At 45.2% G+C, this 20,218-nt stretch overlaps 1 protein-coding gene across 6 annotated transcripts in view; it reads left to right on the top strand.

Annotated features, from left to right (window-relative positions):
• Window positions 1-20,218, top strand: part of LOC137373547 (autophagy-related protein 2 homolog B-like) — a 138,247-nt gene that overhangs the window by 57,461 nt on the left and 60,568 nt on the right. For all 6 annotated transcript variants that reach the window (XM_068038470.1, XM_068038473.1, XM_068038472.1 and 3 more), the window contains 5 exons: window positions 3,396-3,538; window positions 4,939-5,099; window positions 5,533-5,705; window positions 7,504-7,654; window positions 12,332-12,537. In XM_068038470.1, coding sequence (XP_067894571.1) covers window positions 3,396-3,538; window positions 4,939-5,099; window positions 5,533-5,705; window positions 7,504-7,654; window positions 12,332-12,537 — 834 coding nt within the window. The remainder of the gene's footprint in view (window positions 1-3,395; window positions 3,539-4,938; window positions 5,100-5,532; window positions 5,706-7,503; window positions 7,655-12,331; window positions 12,538-20,218) is intronic.

The following is a 20,218-nucleotide window of genomic DNA, read 5'->3' on the forward strand; positions in this document are numbered from 1 at the left end:
GTCCCCTTGATGTTCAATGGCATTCTTTCTTTCTTTTCTTTTGGGCCTCCTTATCTCGAGAGACAATGGATACGCGCCTGGAGGTGGTCAGTGGTTTGTGAAGCTATGGAGTGACCTCTCCATGGCGCATGCCTGGGCAAATTTATGGAGGTTGAGAGTTGCCCAGTCGTCAAAACCCCCCTCTCGGCCTTTCTGGTGGGGTCCAAAGGAGTGCAGGACACGACGTTTGGCACCAGTATGGCTGCAGGAACTGCCGGAAACATGCCAAAGGTGACACATGACCGCCTACGGGGTTCCGCTCCGGATTTTCTGTTAGGGTTTACTCCCTTAGCCTTGGTCTCTCCCGAGACGCCCACAAGGCAGTGGGGTTGTTGGGGCCCCTACACAGGTGTAGGATGGTGCCGGTGGGAGGAGGGGATGCAAGGGGGAGGGGTAGAGGGAGGGGGTGGGGGGGGTGCAGGGGAAGGGGGTGCGGGGTGAAGATGGTGCGGGGGGGGGGCGGGCTGGGACGGGGTTGTGAGGGGGTGAGCTGAGAGGGTGGAGCAGGGAAGGGGACGGGGGTGGGGGGGGGTGGAAGGGGGGGGGGGGGAGGGGGGGTGGAATCTGGTGCAGGTAATAAGCCATTTCCTCAGTGCCCACCATCGACGTCCGGAAAGCTCATCCACGTCCTTCGGGAGGTGAAGCATCATTTGGCAGACTTAGAGGTGATTACATTTGCTAAGGGTTTTTTTTGCAGTGGTTTAAATAAAGGCATGCAGCATTGCCGACAGTGCGCTGCAGATGCTCTCCGAGCCATCTCCCGCGGGCGCTTTGAAGTTGCGGCCGGGGGGGCCGTTCGTGGATGTTTTGGGTGTTCGGGGCACCTTTTCACAGGACTTCTCTCGGGTCCCGCAGCTCCTTCTTCACCTCAATGGCATTGCCATCGCTGAATCCCCTGCGATCAACATCCTCGGGGTTACCATTGACCAAAACTGAACTGGACTAGCCACATAAATGCTGTGGCTACAAGAGCAGGCCAGAGGCTGGGAATTCTGCAGTGACTAACTCACCTCCTGTTCTTCCGATGCCTGTCCTCCATCTACATCCTCCATCTGGGCGGTGGATGTTGTCTATATGGACTTTAGTAAAGCCTTTGACAAGGTCCCGCATGGCAGACTGGTGCAAAAGGTGAAGTCACAACGGGATCAGAGGTGAGCTGGCAAGATGGATACAGAACTGGCTCAGTCACAGAAGACAGAGGGTAACAGTGGATGGGTGTTTTTCTGAATGGAGGGATGTGACTAGTGGTGTTCCGCAGGGATCAGTGCTGGGACCTTTGCTCTTTGTAGTATAGATAAATGATTTGGAGGAAAATGTAGCTGGTCTGATTAGTAAGTTTGCGGAAGACACAAAGGTTGGTGGAGTTGCGGATAATGATGAGGATTGTCAGAGGATACAGCAGGATATAGATCGGTTGGAGACTTGGGCGGAGAAATGGCAGATGGAGTTTAATCCGGACAAATGTGAGGTCATGCATTTTGGAATGTCTAATGCAGGTGGGAGGTATACAGTAAATGGTAGAACCCTTAGGAGTATTGACAGGCAGAGAGACCTGGGCGTACAAATCCACAGGTCACTGAAAGTGGCAACGCAGGTGGATAAGGTAGTCAAGAAGGCATACGGCATGCTTGCCTTCATTGGTCGGGGCATAGAGTATAAAAATTGGCAAGTCATGTTGCAGCTGTACAGAGCCTTAGTTAGGCCGCACTTAGAATATTGCATGCAATTCTGGTCGCCACACTACCAGAAGGACGTGGAGGTTTTGGAGAGGGTACAGTGGAGGTATACCAGGATGTTGCCTGGTCTGGAGGGCATTAGCTATGAGGAGAGGTTGGAAAAACTCGGATTGTTTTCACTGGAACGACGGAGGTGGAGGGGCGACATGATAGAGGTTTACAAAGTTATTAGTGGCATGGACAGAGTGGATAGTCAGAAGCTTTTTCCCAGGGTGGAAGAGTCAGTTACTAGGGGACATAGGTTTAAGGTGCGAGGGGCAAAGTTTAGAGGGGATGTGCGAGGCAAGTTTTTTACACAGAAGGTGGTGAGTGCCTGGAACTTGCTGCCAGGGGAGGTGGTGGAAGCAGATACGATAGCGACGTTTAAGAGACATCTTGACAAATATATGAATAGGAAGGGAATAGAGGGATATGGGCCCCGGAAGTGCAGAAGGTGTTAGTTTAGGCAGGCATCAAGATCGGCGCAGGCTTGGAGGGCCAAATGGCCTGTTCCTGTGCTGTACTGTTCTTTGTTCTTTGTACAAGGCACAAGTCAGGAGTGTGTTGGAATACTCTCCACTTGGCTGGATGGGTGTAGCTCCAACAACCTTCAAGCCGCTTGACACCATCCAGGACAAAACAGCCCACTTGATTGGCATCCCATCCATCTACACCTTCATTCACTCCCTTTACCACTGACGCACAGTGGCAGTAGTGTGTGCCATATACAAGATGCACTGTAGCAACTCATCAAGGTTTCTTTGACAGCACCTTCCAAACCTGTAACCTCTACCACCTAGAAGGACAAGGGCAGCAGATGCATGGGAACACCACCACCTGCAAGCTTCCCTCCAAGTCACACACCATCCTGACTTGGAACTATATCACCGTTCCTTCACTGTCACGGGGTCAAAATCTTGGAACTCCCTAACAGCACTGTGGGTGTACCTACACCTCAAGGACTGCAGCAGTTCAAGAAGGCATCTCGCCACCACCTTCTTGAGGACAATTAGGGGTGGGCAGTAAAGCTGACCTAGCCGGCGATGACCACATCCCACGAATGAATAAAAAAATAAATTTGCAGGGCAGATACAGCACTGGTTAGATACAGAATAAAACTCCCTCAACACTGTCCCATCAAACACTGCCAAGACAGATACAACATGGGTTCATTACAGAGTAAAGCTCTTTTAACACTGTCTCATCAAACACTCTTAGGGCAGGTACCGCACTGGTTAGATAGTGAATAAAGTCCCTAAATGTACCTCAGAAACGTGTTCCCTGTTGTATCAGTTTAACACCTTCCATTTCACACACCGGCTGCCCTGTAGCCTTTCTAAGTGAGCTTGGTAATTTGAAATAGCACCTTCTCTGAAGGGTTACAGCATAGCTAAGGTTACTTGAGAGAACACAGCAGGCCCTAGAATTTTTAATCATAGCGTGGTTCATTCACTTGTGCTATACATAGAAATGCTGACTTCATCACAGCGTGATACCTAAAAACAAGTCAACTTGTAACATGAGGAAATCGATGAAACTCTCAACAACTGGGTGTTACATATTGCCAGCATCGTAAAAGCTGGTGTAGATCCACAGGGCCGTGATGCTGTTTGTCTCACTAGATATCTGTGCTGTCTGCAGATGGTGATGCCTGGGGATCAGTTCGAGATGGGTCAATTCCAGGATAAAACCATAAGCACATCCCACTACGTACTGGAACTGATGCTACCCAATATCAACCTTATACTGCCAAACAAGGCCTTCTATGAGAAGGTGTATAACAGGTGAGTCTAAAGTTTCTTCCACTCTAAATGCAGCAAAACTAGGTTGTGATTTTTGCTTTTATCTTTGCTCCTTGGCTCTCCACCTCTCCTGATGGGATATAGCATCCTTGTTGATTTTATATCAATTCAACATAAATAGATGTGACATCCCTGGCAAGGCCAGCTTTGATTGCCCATCCCTAGTACAACCAGCCAGAATGCTACGCCAGTTAAGAGTCAACCATGTTGGAGCCATATGCAACCCAGATCATGTAATGTTTCCTTCCACTGAGGGCCATTAGTGAACCAGTTGGGTTTTAACGACACTCTGCCAACTTCACGGTCACTTTTATTGGTACCAACTTTTAATTACCAGATTTTTAAAACTCAATTCAAATTCTCAAGGTACCATTCTCACATCCTACTAAATTATTAATCCAGACTCTGGATTACTGGTCCAGTAACAAACCAGGCACTACTGTGCCCCCACATTCTTGCTAATGATGGAGGTGAGGTCTTAAAAACCAACAAGTTCCACTTTTTTTTTTGTTCTGTTTTATTATGAAGCAGGTTTCATTATTTTATATTGCCATGTTTTTATGAACAGCTGTTGCTGTCTGCATGAACTTTGTTTTGTTGCATTTTCTATTTTTCTTTCAGTGGTTCTGAGTCAGTGGGCCATAGTTTCAAGCCTCACTCCAGGGACTTGAACCTGTATTCCGGTGCAGTACTGAAGGAGTGCTGCACTGTCAAAGATGCCATGCTTTGAACATAAATAGGAGTGGACCATTTGGCCTCTTGAGCCTGCTGCACCATTCAATATGATCTTCTGCCTCAACTCCACTTTCCTGCTCCCTATCCCTTGATTCCCTGAGAGACCAAAAGTCTGACTGTCTCAGCCTTGAGTATAATCAACAATGGAGCATCCACAACCCTCGGGGTGGACAAGTCCAAAGATTCACAACCCTCTGAATGAAGAAATTTCTCCTCAGTCCTAAATGATCAATCCTTTAACCTGAGAATGTGCCCCCATGTTCTAGACTCTCCAGCCAGGGGAACAAGCTCTGTAAACCCTGTGAATCGTCTTCAGAATGAGACATTAAACTGATGTGCCATCTCCCTGCTCAGAAAGCTGTTAAAGATCCAGTGACACTCTTGCGAGGAGCAAGAAGCTTTCCTTGATTCCAAGGCAAAATTTCACCCTCAGCCAACAAAACCAAAAATATTCTCGCATGCTTTTATGTGGGATCATACTATGCACAAATTAGCTGTTGTGTCTGCCTACAGACAGCAGTGACCACATTTCAAAAGTCATTGGTTATGAAGTGCTTTGCAACATCCTGAGGATGTGGTAAGGCAGTGTATTAATGCAAATTCTGTCTTTCTTTTAAATAATATGCTATTTATTACTGTTATTACAGAATAAATAATGATTTGTTGCTATGGGAACCTGCTGCCCCCTCTCCTGTTGAGACAGTTGAAAACATTACTTATGGGGTTGGACTGTCTGTGGCCAGCCAGTTAATCAACGCGTTCAGCAAAGAGAGTCTTACTCAACTCAAGTCGACACTCCTCCAGGATGGTACAGTATTACACTGCCCTTCATACTATTGTGAATTAGAGCATGTAACTCGCATCATTAAATTTAGCCTATGGGACTGGAGGGCTAAGAGCTTGCTATACATTTAAGAGCATTCCCTACTCCTCCCAGTGCAGTGAAGAGGGGTAGAGTGTTAGTTCATGTCTCCACAGCGCACACGTTGAATGTCATTGGAAAATGTGCTATAATACTGTCACAGGAAGAAGCTGGGATTGTTCTCCGTGTAAAGGTCATTAATGGTGATTTAATAGAGGCATTGGCAATTATGAGGGATTTTGATAGATACAATAAACTTTTTCCAGTGGTAGAAGTGTTGGTAACCAGAGGACTGAGATTTAAGATAATTGGCAATAAATCCAGGGGCGGATAAGGAGAAATGGTTTTGTGCAGCACTTGCCTCTTTGTGTTCCTTTAGATGATGAGAGTGGTTCTGATGAGGAGACGCTGCAGTTCTGCTCCAGCACCGACCCGGCCCACCGGTCACGGCGTAAGAAGAAGGTTGAACAGCAGAACAAGAATTGCCAGAGCTTCATGTCAATCCTTCTCAATGTATCTCATGGGCTCATGACCGTACACACAGATGTCAAGGTAAGAGTCTGTAGGAGCAAATGAGTGTGCACTTGTGATCTGTGTGAAGTTGCTTCCTGTGAGAGTCCCCTATGGGTGGTATGTTAGCCTAGTGTATGCATTACTGGACTAGTAATTCAGCAATTGTGCGTTCAAATCCCACCATGGAGGATTTGAGAATTTGAATTCCGATACAATTGAAATATGAAGTTGGTCTCAGTAAAAGGATTCCATATGCCTTCTTACCCACCTTATCGACCTCTCCTGCTACCTTCAGGGATCTGTGGATATTCGCGCCAAAGTCCTTTACTTCCTATACACGTCTCTGTATTTTCCCATTAATTGTATATTCCTTTGCCTTGTTTGACCTGCCCAAATGCATCACCTCACACTTCTCCGGGTTGAACTCCATTTGCCACTTTTCTGCCCATCTGACCAGACCATCAATATCTTCCTGCAGCCTACAGATATCCTCCTCGCTATCTACCAAACAGCCAATCTTTGTGTTGTCAGCAAACTTCTTTATCATGCCCCCTACATTTACGTCCAAATCATCAATATACACAACAAAAAGCAGGGACCCAGTACTGAGCCCTGCGGAACACCACTGGGAACAGCTCCCCAGTTGCTAAAATAGCCATCAACAATTACCCTTTGTTTCCTGCTACGGAGCCAATTTTGTATCCACCTTGCTGCATTTCCCTGGCTCCCATGGGATTTTATTTTTTTAACCAGTCTGCCATGTGGGACCTTATCAAAAGCCTTGCTAAAATCCATGTAGACGACATCAACTGCACTACCCTCATCTATCTTCCTTGTTACTTCAAAAAATTTGATCAAGTTGGTCAGACAAGATCTTCCCTTAACAAATCCATGCTGACTATCCTTGATTAACCTGTGCCTTTCTAAGTGACAGTTTATCCTGTCTCTCAGAATAGATTCCAATAATTTGCCCACTACTGAGGTTAGACTGACCGGCCTGTAATTATTCGGTCTATCCTTCACTCTCTTTTTAAACAGATGTTCAACGTTAGCAATTCTTCAATCCTCCGGCACCATACCTTTATCCAGTGAGAACTGGAAAATGATAGTCAGACCCTCTGCTATTTCCTCTCTTGCTTCTTTTAACAGCCTAGGATACATTTCATCTGTCCCTGGTGATTTATCAGCTTTCAAGGATGCTAATCTCATTAATACTTCCTCTTTCCCTATGTTTATCATATCCAATACTTCACACTCTTCCTCCTTAACTATAATAACTGCATCGTCCCCCTCTTTTGTGAAGACAGATGCAAAGTGTATCTTCCGCTCCTATACATAGGTTACCTTTTTGGTCTTTTATGGGCCCTACTCTCTCCTTAGTTATCCTCTTATGCTTAATGTATTGATAAAACATCTTTGGGTTCACCTTGATCTTGCTTGCCAATATTTAAAACATCTTTGGGTTTACCTCAGCTTCTGTAAGGTACAGGGCTATGGACCAAATGCCGGAAGGTGGGATTAGAATAGGTCTATCGTTTTTCAGCCGGCACAGACACAATGGGCCAAGTGGCCTCTTTCTGTGCCTTAAGCTTTCTATGATTTCTAAGCTGTTGGATTGTTATAAAAACACAGCTGGTTCACTAATGTCCTTACCCAGCCTGGGCCTAGAGGTGACTCCAGTCCTACATCAATGTGGTTGACTCTTAACTGGCTCTGAAATGGTCTAACAATCCACTCAGTTGAATTATAAAGTCACCACCAACAGTTCAAGAAAAAGACACAGGGCAATGAGGGGTATGGCGATACGATTGAATCTGAGTACTGTGTTCTCTTGTAGAGTGAAGATGGCACGCTGTTAGCTGGGAAGCATGGTGAATTCTGGCTGGAGATCGAAAATGGAAACTTGTTCACTGTGGGAAAGTATCAGGGCTGCAAAGATCAGCATTATTTCTGTCTCCAGACCAACAAAGTCTTCCTTTGTCACCAAGGTACAGAGGCAGTCGAGCTGTAAATATACTCCGCTTCAGCGATTTGTGTTTTCTACAAACCTCTGCTGAGATTAACTTAGTTTGAACATATTCTCTGGTTTCAAGAATGTGCTGTGTGCTGGAGACTTAAACTCATGCCCTACTAATGTGTGGGATAATATGTAGGAAGGTTCTGGTATTAGGATCACTGATTTTCTTGATCTATATTAATGACCTATACTGGGTGTGTAGGGTACAATTCAAAAATTTCCAGGCGACACAAAACTTGGAAGTATTCTGAACTGCGAGGCGGATAGGATAGACCTCAAGAGGACATAGGCTGGCAGAATGGGTGGACATGAGACAGATGAAATTTAATGCAGAGAAGTTTGAAGTGATGCATTTTGGTCAGAAGAATGAGAAGAGACAGTATAAAAAAAAGTTACAATTCTAAAGGGGGTGCAGGAGCAGAGGAACCTGGGGGTATATATGCACAAATCATTGAAGGGCAGGTTGAGAAAGTGGTTAAAAAGGCATTTGGGATCCTGGGCTTGCGTTTATAAAACACTGGTGAGGCCACATCTGGAGTATTGTATCCCATTATCGGCACCACATTTGAGGAAGGATGTAAAGGCTTTGGAGAGGATGTAGAAAAGATTCATGAGAATGGTTCCAGGGAGGAGGGACTTCAGTTACAAGGATAGATTGGAGAAGCTGGGGCTTTCTTCTTAGAGAAGAGAAGGTTGAAAGGAGATATGATAGAGGTGTTCAAAATCATGAGGGGTCGGGACAGAGTAGATAGGGAGAAACTGTTCCTGTTGGCAGAAGGGTCGAGAACCAGAGGGCACCAATTTAAGGTGAATGGAAAAAAGAACCAAAGGTGTCATGAGGAAAAACGTTTTAACACAGAGTGGTTAAGATCTGGAATGCACTGCCCGAGAGTGTGTTGGAGGCAGATTCAATCATGGCTTTCAAAAGGGAATTGGATAATTATCGGAAGAGAGAAAATTTGCAGGACTACGAGGAAAGGGCATGGAGTAGTTCAGTTGCTGTTGCAAAGTCAGCATGGACATGACGATCCGAATGACCTCCTTCTGTGCTTTATTGACTCTATGTTGCTGCTCCAGACTGTTTTGTCCTAGTACCTCTGAGTAGGGCCATTCATCCCTTCATAAGAAATAGGAGCAGGAGTAGGCCATTCGGCCCCTTGAGCCTGCTCTGCCATTCAATATGATCATGGCTGATATGATTGTAACCTTAGCTCCACTTTATTGCCTACACCCCATAACCCATGACTCTCCTGTTGATCAATAATCTGTCTAACTCAGCCTTGAATATATTCAATGACCCAGTCTCCACTGCTCTCTGGGGTAGAGAATTCCAAATATCAATGACCTTCTGAGAGAAGAAATTTCCCCTTATTTACGTCTTAAATGGTCTTAAACGGCATCCAATTTACATCTTGCTCTCCTGAAGGTGCTGACTCGCACTGGGTTACAGGCTCCCTCCTCTGCTGAAGATGCTGACTCTCACTGGGGTACGGGTCCCCTCCTTTCCTGAAGGTGCTGACTCTCACTGGGGTACGGGTCCCCTCCTTTCCTGAAGATGCTGACTCTCACTGGGGTACGGGTCCCCTCCTTTCCTGAAGGTGCTGACTCTCACTGGGGTACGGGTCCCCTCCTTTCCTGAAGGTGCTGACTCTCACTGGGGTACGGGTCCCCTCCTCTCTTGAAGGTGCTGACTCTCACTGGGGTACGGGTCCCCTCCTCTCTTGAAGGTGCTGACTCTCACTGGGTTACGGGTCCCCTCCTCTCTTGAAGGTGCTTTCACTGGAGTAGGCACCCACAGCCCTCTCTTGCTTTGCTCTGTTCTGAATAGGTGAGCTTGGACAATCTCCACCGCTGGATCCTGGGTAATGTAGCACAGGCCAGGGATCAATCCTGGGAACCCCTGGTTTGGGGGATTCAGTACCACCCTGGGTGGTACATGTAGCAACTGAACTAATCCTTTGGAGTTATCCAAGGAATAGCAGGGAGCTTGCCTAGTATCTAGGGTAACATTAGTAATGTTGGAGTAAACGATCTACTGGGAAATAGTGAGCACAATACAATTGAATTCTATGTTAAGTTTGAAAGGGACATATTCCAATCACAAACAAGACAAAGCCAATTATGTGGGTATGAGGGGAAAACTGGCTAAGGTAAATAGACAAAAAGATGGGGCCGTAAATGAAGTGGGAAACCTTTTAAGAAACAATTCAAAATGGTCAACAAAAATACATTGCTTTGAAAACAAAAACTCAGCCAGAAAGACCCATCCGTTGCTCACTCAGGAAATTAAGGATAGCATTAGATTAAAAGAGGCTTAACGATGTTGTAAAAAAGTAGCATATCTGAGGATTTGGAGTGTTTTAGAAACAAAAAGTTCATTTTAAAAAAAGGAAAAAACTAAATATGAGAGTAAACTAGCCAATAATATAAAAACAGATTGTAAGAATCTTTATAGGTATATAAAAAGGAAGAGAGTAGCGAAAGTAAACGTTGGTCCCTTAGAAGCAGAGACAGGAGATATTATCATGGGGAATGAGGAAATGGCAGAGGCATTAAACAAATATTTTGAGTCTGTCTTCACATTAGAAGTCACAAGTTTCATACCAGAAATAGACAGTAATCTAGGGGTTAAAAGAGTGAGGAAATTAAGGAAATTCATAGCAGAGAAAAAGTATTGGAGAAACTCCAAGGGACTAAAATCTGACAAGTCCTCAAGACCTGATCGCCGACACCCTGGGGTTCTAAAAGAGTTGCTGCAGAGATAGTGGATGCACTAGCTATGATTTTCCAAAATTCCTTAGATTCGGAAACAGTCCCATCAGATTGGAAGTTGGAAAATATTACACTGCTTTTCAAGAAAGGAGGGAGAGGGAACTCCAGGCCAGTTAGCCTAACATCAGTCATTGGGAAAATGCTGGAATCTATTATTGAGGAAGTCTTAACAATGCACTTAGAAAAGCACAGTCTGATTAGAACAAGTCAATGTGGTTTTACTAAAGGGAAATCCTGTTTGGCAAATTTATTCAAGTTTTTTGAGGATGTAACTAGTAGGGTAGATCAAGGGGAGCCAGTAGATGTTGTACATCTGGATTTCCAAAAGGCATTTGATAAGGTGCCACACAAAAGGTTAATAGGCAAGATAAGGGCTCATGCTTCTTGCTTCTCTCTCCACAGATACTGCCAAACTGCTGAGTATTTCCAGCATTTCTTGTTTTTATTTCAGATTTCCAGCATCTGCAGTATTTTGCTTTTATATAAGGGCTCATGGAGTTCGGGGTAATATAAGCATAGATAGAGGATTGGTTAATGGAAAGGAAGCAAAGAGTGGGCATGAAAGGTGCATTTTCAAGTTAGCAGGTAGTGAATAGTGGAGTGCTGCAAAGATCAGTGCTGGGGCCTCAGCTATTTACACTCTATATTAATGACTTAGATGAAGAGACAGCAAGTAATGTATCTACGTTTGCTGATGATACAAAGGTAGGTGGAAAGGTAAGCTGTGGGGAGGACACAGAGAGGCTGCAAAGAGATATAGACAGGTTAAATGAGTGGGCATCAAGATGGCAGATGGAATATAATGTAGGGAAGTGTGAAGTTATTCACTGGTCGTAAGAAGAGAAAACAGAATTTTTTTTAAAAGGTGTGAAACTTTTACGTGTTGATGTTCAAAGACTTGGGTGTGCTTGTTCAAGGAACACAAAGTTAACATGCAGATGCAGCAAGCAATTAGGAAGGCAAATGGCATGTTGGTCTTTATTGCAAGGGATTGGAGTACAGGAATAAGGAAGTCTTCCTCCAGTTGTACAGGGTTTTGGGCGGACCACATCTGGAGTACTGTGTGCAGTTTTGTTCTTCACATTTAAGAAAGCGTATACTTGCATGGGAGGCAGTAGTGAAGGTTCACTAAATTGGTCCCTGGGATGAGGGGGTTGTCCTGTGATGAGAGGCTGAGTAAATTGGGCCGATATTCTCTGGAGCTTGGAAGAATGAGAAGTGAAACATTGAAACATACAAGATTCTGAAGGCGTTGAATAGGGTAGACGCTGAGAGATTTTGTTTCCTTTGGTCGGAAAATCTAAAACGGGCACAGTCTCACGATAAGGGCCCCATCATTTAGGACTGAGCTGAGGAAAAATTACTTCACTCAAAGGGTTGTGCATGTTTGGAATTCTCTACCCAAGAGGGTTGTGGATACTCCATCGTTTTAAGGCTGGGATAGACAGATTTTAGTCACTCGGAATCAAGAGGTATGGCAAGCGGGCAGGACAGTGGACTTAAAGCCTAAGATCAGCCATGATAGTATTGAATGGCGGAGCAGGCTCGATGGGCCATATCGTCTACTCCTGCTTCTATTTCTTGGGTTCTTGTAACATTCCTCTCTCAATCCACACCACCTTTAAAATAGGCCAACTGCTCATCCTGTTGCTTTGCACTGGACTTTGCAAGCATGGAATGACTGCTAGTGTTAGTCAGTATAAAAATAAGTTGACTGCAGAAATGCTTTGAGATATTCCAATCTGATAAGCCTATATGTTAGTGAAGGGACTTGTAACCACATGGAAAAATTACCAGTGCATGCTGATTATTATGGTAATGTTAGTCAGTAAAGTCTAGTTCTGGTTTTCACAGCCTGTCCTCTGGTGTGTTGCAGGAGTGGTTGAGGATGTGTGTGCCCCCGGTGAACTGAAACTCCCCAGCAAGTCTTCTCCTCCATGGCTTGAGCCTACCATCTACCAGTCTGAGGAGGGTGCTTTGACCAAGCAGGCTGCTGCTTCGGTGGGAGTTGGTACAGAGAGTCCAAACATGTTGTCCATCGCAGTGAAAGTGCACCACAACAAGAGTGAGAGCAACATGAAGGTAGCTTTCACCAAATCTTCTTTGACACAAAACTAGGTGTTGCTCACATACATTCCTTTCCATTTTGGGGCCATGCCACCTTCTTGTTTCTTTGATGTTCCGGAACCTTTGTAGTTAGTCAGAGGTGAACAAGCCACAAGAAACTCAGCAGTGCTCTGTGCTGGTGTGCTCTACAAAATATACTTGGATGGGGTGGGGATATAACCAAGCTTTGTATGTTGCCATCTTGTGTCTGGAGTTGAGTAGGTTGGGTGTCGGTGTCCGATCTGTATTGGACAAGCAGGAACTCTCCCTGTGTTATGGAGATGGTGATTCTGTATTTGTCAGATACCTGGCTGAATTGCCTTATCCTTTTTCTGGGTATATTTTTGTTTTTGTATAAAATTGAAAAAAATTGTTTTATAAGAGTGTGTTATGACCAAGGTGGGAGGCATACACTGTCTTTTCTAGTTCCACTTCTCCACGGCTCACAACATATATTTAAATGTTTACCCATTTATCGCTGCAGTCAATCTTAGACTCTACTCTTTATCCCAGAGTAAAATCTACCAACTGGGTTTCTTTAATAAACAACAAAATTATCAGTTTATTATAAAACCAGACTTATCCAGTAACGAAGCAAAGCATTAACACACACAGTGAAATATGAAAGTTACCTTTTACCTTAGTCCTTCACACACACACACTGGTTAACTGAAAAAATAGATATTTTCTCTTTAGAGTTCTGTTGCAAAGAAAAAGACAAAAAAGAATACTTTGGTCAAAAACTTGCTAATTCTTGAAGGGAAAAAAAAAGAGAAGATATGGAAAGATGTCAGTTATCCCTTTTCGGTTTGGTGTCCCAAAAATGTGGAGAAGGCTGTCATTGGGATCTTTCAAGAACAGTTCTTTTCAGCTGATTTTGAAGATCAGTTTGGCAGGTTTTCTGGGCAAAATGTGGCATCAAGGGTTTCTGGCAGGTCTTTCAGGAGGAGTGCAGCATCAGTTTCTCTATTTCTTACACTCGCTTCAAAGAGCTTCTCAAAGAGATGGAAAAGGTTGGGCTAGGGTGACTGCTCTCTTGACTGGTTTTTAAAGTCTCCTTTCAAAACACTCCACACCCCACTCGCTGTCCAAAACGAAACCAAAAACAACATCTCGAGTCAAGCTTCCTGACCCCTGTAAATCTTGACCTGTCACTTCTCCGTAAACATCTTACCCAGGTCAGAAAGGCTCCCTGCTGGGTATTTATCTGAAGACAGGTGACATCAGGTGATACCAGAGGTGGTGGCACAATGATAGACAGTTGGGAGGGAGTTTCCCTGGGTGTCCTCAACATTGACTCCAGACCCCATGAAGTCTCATGGTATCAGGTCAAACATGGCAAGGAAACCTCCTGCTGATTACCACTAGCACCCCCTCCCCCTCGGCTGATGACTCAGTACTTCTCCATGTTAAACACCATTATGGAAGAAGCACTGAGGGTAGCAATGGCACACAATGTACTTTGGTTGGGGGACTTCAAGAGTGGCTTGGTCGCACCACTACTGACCGAGTTGGCCAAGTCCTAAAGGACATAGCTGCTCGACTGGGCCTGGGCAGGTGGTGAGGGAACCAACAAGAGGGAAAAACCTGCTTGACCTTGTCCTCACCAATCTACCTGCCACAGATGTATCTGTCCATGACAATATTGCTAGAAGTGACCACCGCTAAATGGGATAGATTTCGAACAGATCTGGTAACTCAAAACTGGTCATCCATGAGGCACTGTGGGCCATCAGCAGCAGCAGAATTGTACTCAACCACAATCTGTAACCTCATGGCCCGGCAAATCCCCTACTTTACCATTACCATCAAGACAGGCGACCAACCCTGGTTCAGTGAGGAGTGCAGGAGGACATGCCAGGAGCAGCACCAGGCATACTTAAAAATTAGGTGTCTGTCTATTGAAGCTACAACACAGGACTAATTGCATGCCAAACAGCAGAAGCAGCATGCAATAGACAGGGCCAAGCGATCCCACAACCAATGGATCAGATCTAAGCTCTGCAGTTCTGCCACGTCCAGTCGTGAATGGTGGTGGACAATTAAACAACTAACAGAAGGAGGAGGCTCCACAAATATCCCCATCCTCAACAATGGGGGAGCCCAGCACATCCATGCAAAAGACAAGGCTGAAGCATTTGTAACCATCTTCAGCCAGAAGTGCCGAGTGGATGATCCATCTCATCCTCCTTCTGAGGCCGCCAACATCACAGATGCTAGTCTTCAGCCAATTCGATTCATTCCGCATGATATCAAGAAACTGCTGAAGGCACTGGATACTGCAAAGGCTATGGGCCCTGACAACATTCTGGCAATAGTACTGAAGACCTGTGCTCCAGAACTAGCTGTGCCCCTAGCCAAGCTGTTCCCCTCTTTGGCCTCCTTGTCTCGAGAGACAATGGGTAAGCGCCTGGAGGTGGTCAGTGGTTTGTGAAGCAGCGCCTGGAGTGGCTATAAAGGCCAATTCTAGAGTGACAGACTCTTCCACAGGTGCTGCAGATAAAATTGGTTGTCGGGGCTGTTACACAGTTGGCTCTCTCCTTGCACTTCTGTCTTTTTTCCTGCCAACTACTAAGTCTCTTCAATTCGCCACGCTTTAGCCCCGCCTTTATGGCTGCCCGCCAGCTCTGGCGATCGCTGGCAACTGACTCCCACGACTTGTGATCAATGTCACAGGACCTCATGTCGCGTTTGCAGACGTCTTTAAAGCGGAGACATGGACGGCCGGTGGGTCTGATACCAGTGACGAGCTCACTGTACAATGTGTCCTTGGGGATCCTGCCATCTTCCATGCGGCTCACATGGCCAAGCCATCTCGGGCGCCGCTGGCTTAGTAGGGTGTATATGCTGGGGATGTTGGCCGCCTTGAGGACTTCTGTGTTGGAGATGCAGTCCTGCCATCTGATGCCAAGGATTCTCCGGAGGCAGTGAAGATGGAATGAATTGAAACGTCGCTCTTGGCTGACGTACGTTGTCCAGGCCTCGCTGCCATAGAGCAAGGTACTGAGGACAGCTACAACACTGGCATCTACCCGGCAATGTGGAAAGTTGCCCAGGTATGCCCTGTACACAAAAAGCAGGACAAATCCAACCCCGCCAGTTACCGCCCTATCAGTCTACTCCTGATCAGCAAAGTGATGGAAGAGGTCATTGACAGTGCTATCAAGTGACACATGCTCAGTAATGACCTGATCACTGACGCTCAATTTGGGTTGCACCAGGGCCACTCAGCTCCTGACCTCATTCCAGCCTTGGTCCAAACGTGAACAAAAGAGTCGAACTCAAGAGGTGAGAGTGACTGCCCTTGACATCAAGGCAGCATTTGACCGAGTATGGCATCACGGATCCCTAGCAAAACTGGAGTCAATGGGAATCGTGGGAAAAACTCTCCACTGGTTTGAGTCATACCTAACGCCAAGGAAGATAGTTGTGATTGTTGGAGGTCAGTCATCTCAATCCCAGGACATCACTGCAGGAGTTCCTCAGGGTACTGTCTTAGGCCCACCCATATTCAGCTGCTTCATCAATGACCTTCCCTCCATCATAAGGTCAGAAGTGGGGATGTTCGTTGATGATTGCACGATGTTCAACACCATTTGTGACTCCTCAGATACTGAAGCAGTCTGTGTAGAAATGCAGCAAGACCTGGACAACATCCAGGCGTGGGCTGATAAGTGGCAAGTAACATTCGCGTCACACATGTGCCAAGCAATGACCATCTCAAACAAGAGAAAATCTAACTATCTCTCCTTGACGTTCAATAGCATTACCATCACTGAATCCCCCCGTATCAACATCCTGGGGGTCGCCATTGACCAGACACTGAACTGGACCAGCGAGTGCTGTGGCTACAAGAGCAGGTCAGAGGCTGGGAATTCATAGAATCATAGAAGGTTTACAGGACAGAAAGAGGCCACTTGGTCCATCGTGTCTGTGCCAACCGAAAATCGTGCCATCCAAAAAACATCCCATCCATTCTAATCCCACCTTCCAGCATTTGGTCTGTAGCCCTGCAGATTATGGCACATGAGGTGCATGTCCAGACTTCTTTTGAATGAGTTGAGGGTTTCTGCCTTAACTACCCTTTCAGGCAGCCCCCCACTACCCTCTGGGTGAAAAAACTTTTCCTCATCTCCCCTCTAATCTTTCTACCAATCACTTTAAATCTATGCCCCCTAGTCACTGACCTCTCTGCTAAGGCAAATCGGCCCTTCACCTCCACTCTACCCAGGCCCCTCAAATTTTGTACATTTCAATCAGATCTCCCCTCAGCCTTCTCTATTCCAAGAAGAACAACCCCAGTCTATCTAATCTTTCCTCATAGCTGCATTTTTTCAGTTCTGGCAACATCCATGTAAATTTCCTCTGTACCCTCCAGTGCAATTACATCCTTTCTGTAATGAGGTGACCAGAACTGCACACAGTACTCAAGTCATGGCCTAACCAATGATTTTTCAGCTCCAGCATAACCTCTCTGCTCTTATATTCTATACCTCAGCTAATAAAGGAAAGGTTCCATAGAATAAAAACAAAAAGTGCCGGAAATACTCAGCAGGTCTGACTGCATCTGTGGAGAGAGAAACAAAGTTAACCTTTCAGGTCTGTGACCTTTCATCAGTTCTGATGAAAGTTCACAGACCTGAAATGTAAACATTGCTTCTCCCTCCACAGATGCTGCCAGACCTGCTGAGTATTTCCAGCACGTACTGATTTTATTTCAGATTTCCAGCATCTGCAGTATTTTGCTTTTATTAAAGAATTCCATATGCCTTCTTAACAACATTATCAACCTTTCCTGCTAACTTCAGAGATCTGTGGACATTTACTCCAAGTTCATGCACTTCCTCTACACCTCTCAGTAATTTCCCATTAATTGTGTATTCCTTTGCCTTGTTTGACCTCCCCAAATGCATCACCTCACACTTCTCCGGGTTGAATCCATTTACCACTTTTCTGCCCATCTGACCAGACCATCAATATCTTCCTGCAGCCTACAGCTATCCTCCTCGTTATCTACCACACGGTCAATCTTTGTGTCATCTGCAGACTTCTTGATCATGCCCCCTACATTGTCATCTAAATCGTTTATACCACAAAAATCAGGGGACCCAGTACTGAGCCCTGCAGAACGCCACTGGAAACAGCCCTCCAGTCGCTAAAACAGCCATCAACAATTCGCCTTTGTTTCCTGCCACTGAGCCAATTTTGTATCCACCTTGCTGGATTTCCCTGGATCCCATGGGATTTTATTTTTTTAACCAGTATGACATGTGGGACCTTATCAAAAAAGCCTTGCTAAAATCCATGTAGGCCACATCAACTGTACTACCCTCATCTATCTTCCGTGTTACTTCAAAAAATTCGATCAAGTTGGTCAAACAAAATCTTCCCTTAACAAATCCATGCTGACTATTCTTGATTAACCTCTGCCTTTCTATGTGACAGTTTATCCTGTCTCTCAGAATAGATTCCAATAATCTGCCCACTACTGAGGTTAGACTGACTGGCCTGTAATTATTCGGTCTATCCCTCACTCCCTTATTAAACAGAGGTACAATATTAGCAGTCCTCCAATCCTCCGACACCACACCTGTATCTAGTGAGGATTGGAAAATGATAGTCAGACCTTCCACTATTTCCTCTCTTGCTTCTTTTAACAGCCTGGGGTATATTTCATCTGGCCCTGGTGATTTATCAACTTTCAAGGATGCAAATCCCATTAATACTTCCTCTATCCCTATATTGATCATATCCAATATGTCACACTCCTCCTCCTTAACTACAATATCTGCATTGTCCCCCTCTTTTATAAAGAGAGACACAAAGTATTCATTAAGAACCATACCAACATCTTCCGCTCCTACACATAGTTTACTTTTATGGGCCCTACTCTCTCCTTAGTTATCCTCTTACTCTTAATGTATTGATAAAACATCTTTGGGTTCACCTTGATTTTGCTTGCCAATATTCTTTCATGCCTTCTCTTTGCTTTCCTAATTTCCTTTTTGATTTCACCCCTCAACTTTCTATACTCATCTCTGCTTTCTGTAGTATTGAGTTCTCGGTGTCGGGCATAAGCTTTCCTTTTCTGCCTTATCTTACCCCGTAAGATCCTTGACATCCATGGGGCTGTAGATTTGGCTGTCCCACCCTTTTTCTTTGTGTACACGTGTTTACTCTGAACCCCTTGAATCTCCCCTTTGAATGCCTCCCACTGCTCTGATACTGATTAACCTTCAAGTAGCTGTTTCCAGTCCACTTTTGCTAAATCACTCCTCAGTTTAGTAAAATTGGCCTTGCCCCAATTGAGAACTCTAACTCCTGTTCTATCTCTGTCCTTTTCCATAATTATGTTAAAACTGACTGAATTATGATCACTACCATCAAAATGCTCTCCCACTGCCACTCCTTCCACCTGCCCATCTTCATTTCCTAAAACTAAAACTGCGCCCTCTCTTGTTGGAACTCTGCGGCGAGTAACTCACCAGCTGTCTCCCCAGTGCCTGTCCACCAATTAATTTCGCCACATGGATATTAAATTTCAAATTGTTTTTGGGAAGAAGAGAAGACCTGATACAAGGGGTTGCCAGGCTCCTGGCTGGAAAGACATTTTTGCATATTAACAGACAGGCTTATTGACAAAGGAGCCACTCCCTGCTGCAACTCAATCCACAAACAGATGTGGTCAGACCAGTTAGTCACGTGGCTCAAAAACAAGAAATGCTGGAATCACTCAGCAGGTCTGGCAGCATCTGTGGAAAGAGAAGCAGAGTTAACGTTTCAGGTCAGTGACCCTTCTTCGGAACGTTAGTCACGTGGCTAACTGGCTGTGGCAGAGTTTGAACTGAGAGTTTTAAATTGGAGAGACAGTGTTTGAACTGGCAGAAAGCTCTTTGATCCTGGATTAAAAAGACCTCCTCTCCTGTCTGCCTGCTCCCATCTCTTTCTCACGGAGCTCCAAAAAACGACTGAAGACACCATGAACCCCAAGAGAGAAAAGTCTCCTACAGTGAACAAGGTTTAAGAAGAATATTGGGCCCAATGAAAAGCAAGAACTACCTACAATCAAGGGCTATACAGTGAGCTCGAAGACCCGTAACAAAAAGCTCTTCAGATATCGCCTCAAACTTTTCTACTTTATTTCTTCTCTTTTCTGTCTCTAATTGCATGTGTGTATTACGTATGCATGCTAGCGTGGGCATGTCGTGCTTCTGTAGGCGTCAACCAAATTAGAGTTAAGTTTTAATAAAATTTCACCTTTCGTCTGAAAACCTAGGAAAGGCTGTTTGTGCTTGTTTCGTTGCCTTATAATGGGAAAGCGTTGAACGAGGATTCACCAAGGGGGAGCTAAAAACAGTGTGTTTAAAAATAAAACCCAGTTACAGTAAGTCCAGGTGAAGGCTGAAAGAGAACCCTACACCTCTTTCTCATTGTAACACATATGCAAGATGCACTGCAGCAACTCACCTAGGCTCCTTTGGCAGCACCTTTCAAACCTGCAACCTGTACCATCTAGAAGGACAAGGGCAGCAGATGCACGGGAACACCACCACCTGCAAGTTTCCCTCCAAGCCACACATCATCCTGACTTGGAACTATATCGCCGTTCCTTCACTGTCGCTGGGTCAGAATTCTGGAACTCCCTTCCTAACAGCAC

The sequence above is a fragment of the Heterodontus francisci genome, chromosome 9, assembly GCF_036365525.1.
Source record: "Heterodontus francisci isolate sHetFra1 chromosome 9, sHetFra1.hap1, whole genome shotgun sequence".
Lineage (NCBI taxonomy): Eukaryota > Metazoa > Chordata > Chondrichthyes > Heterodontiformes > Heterodontidae > Heterodontus > Heterodontus francisci.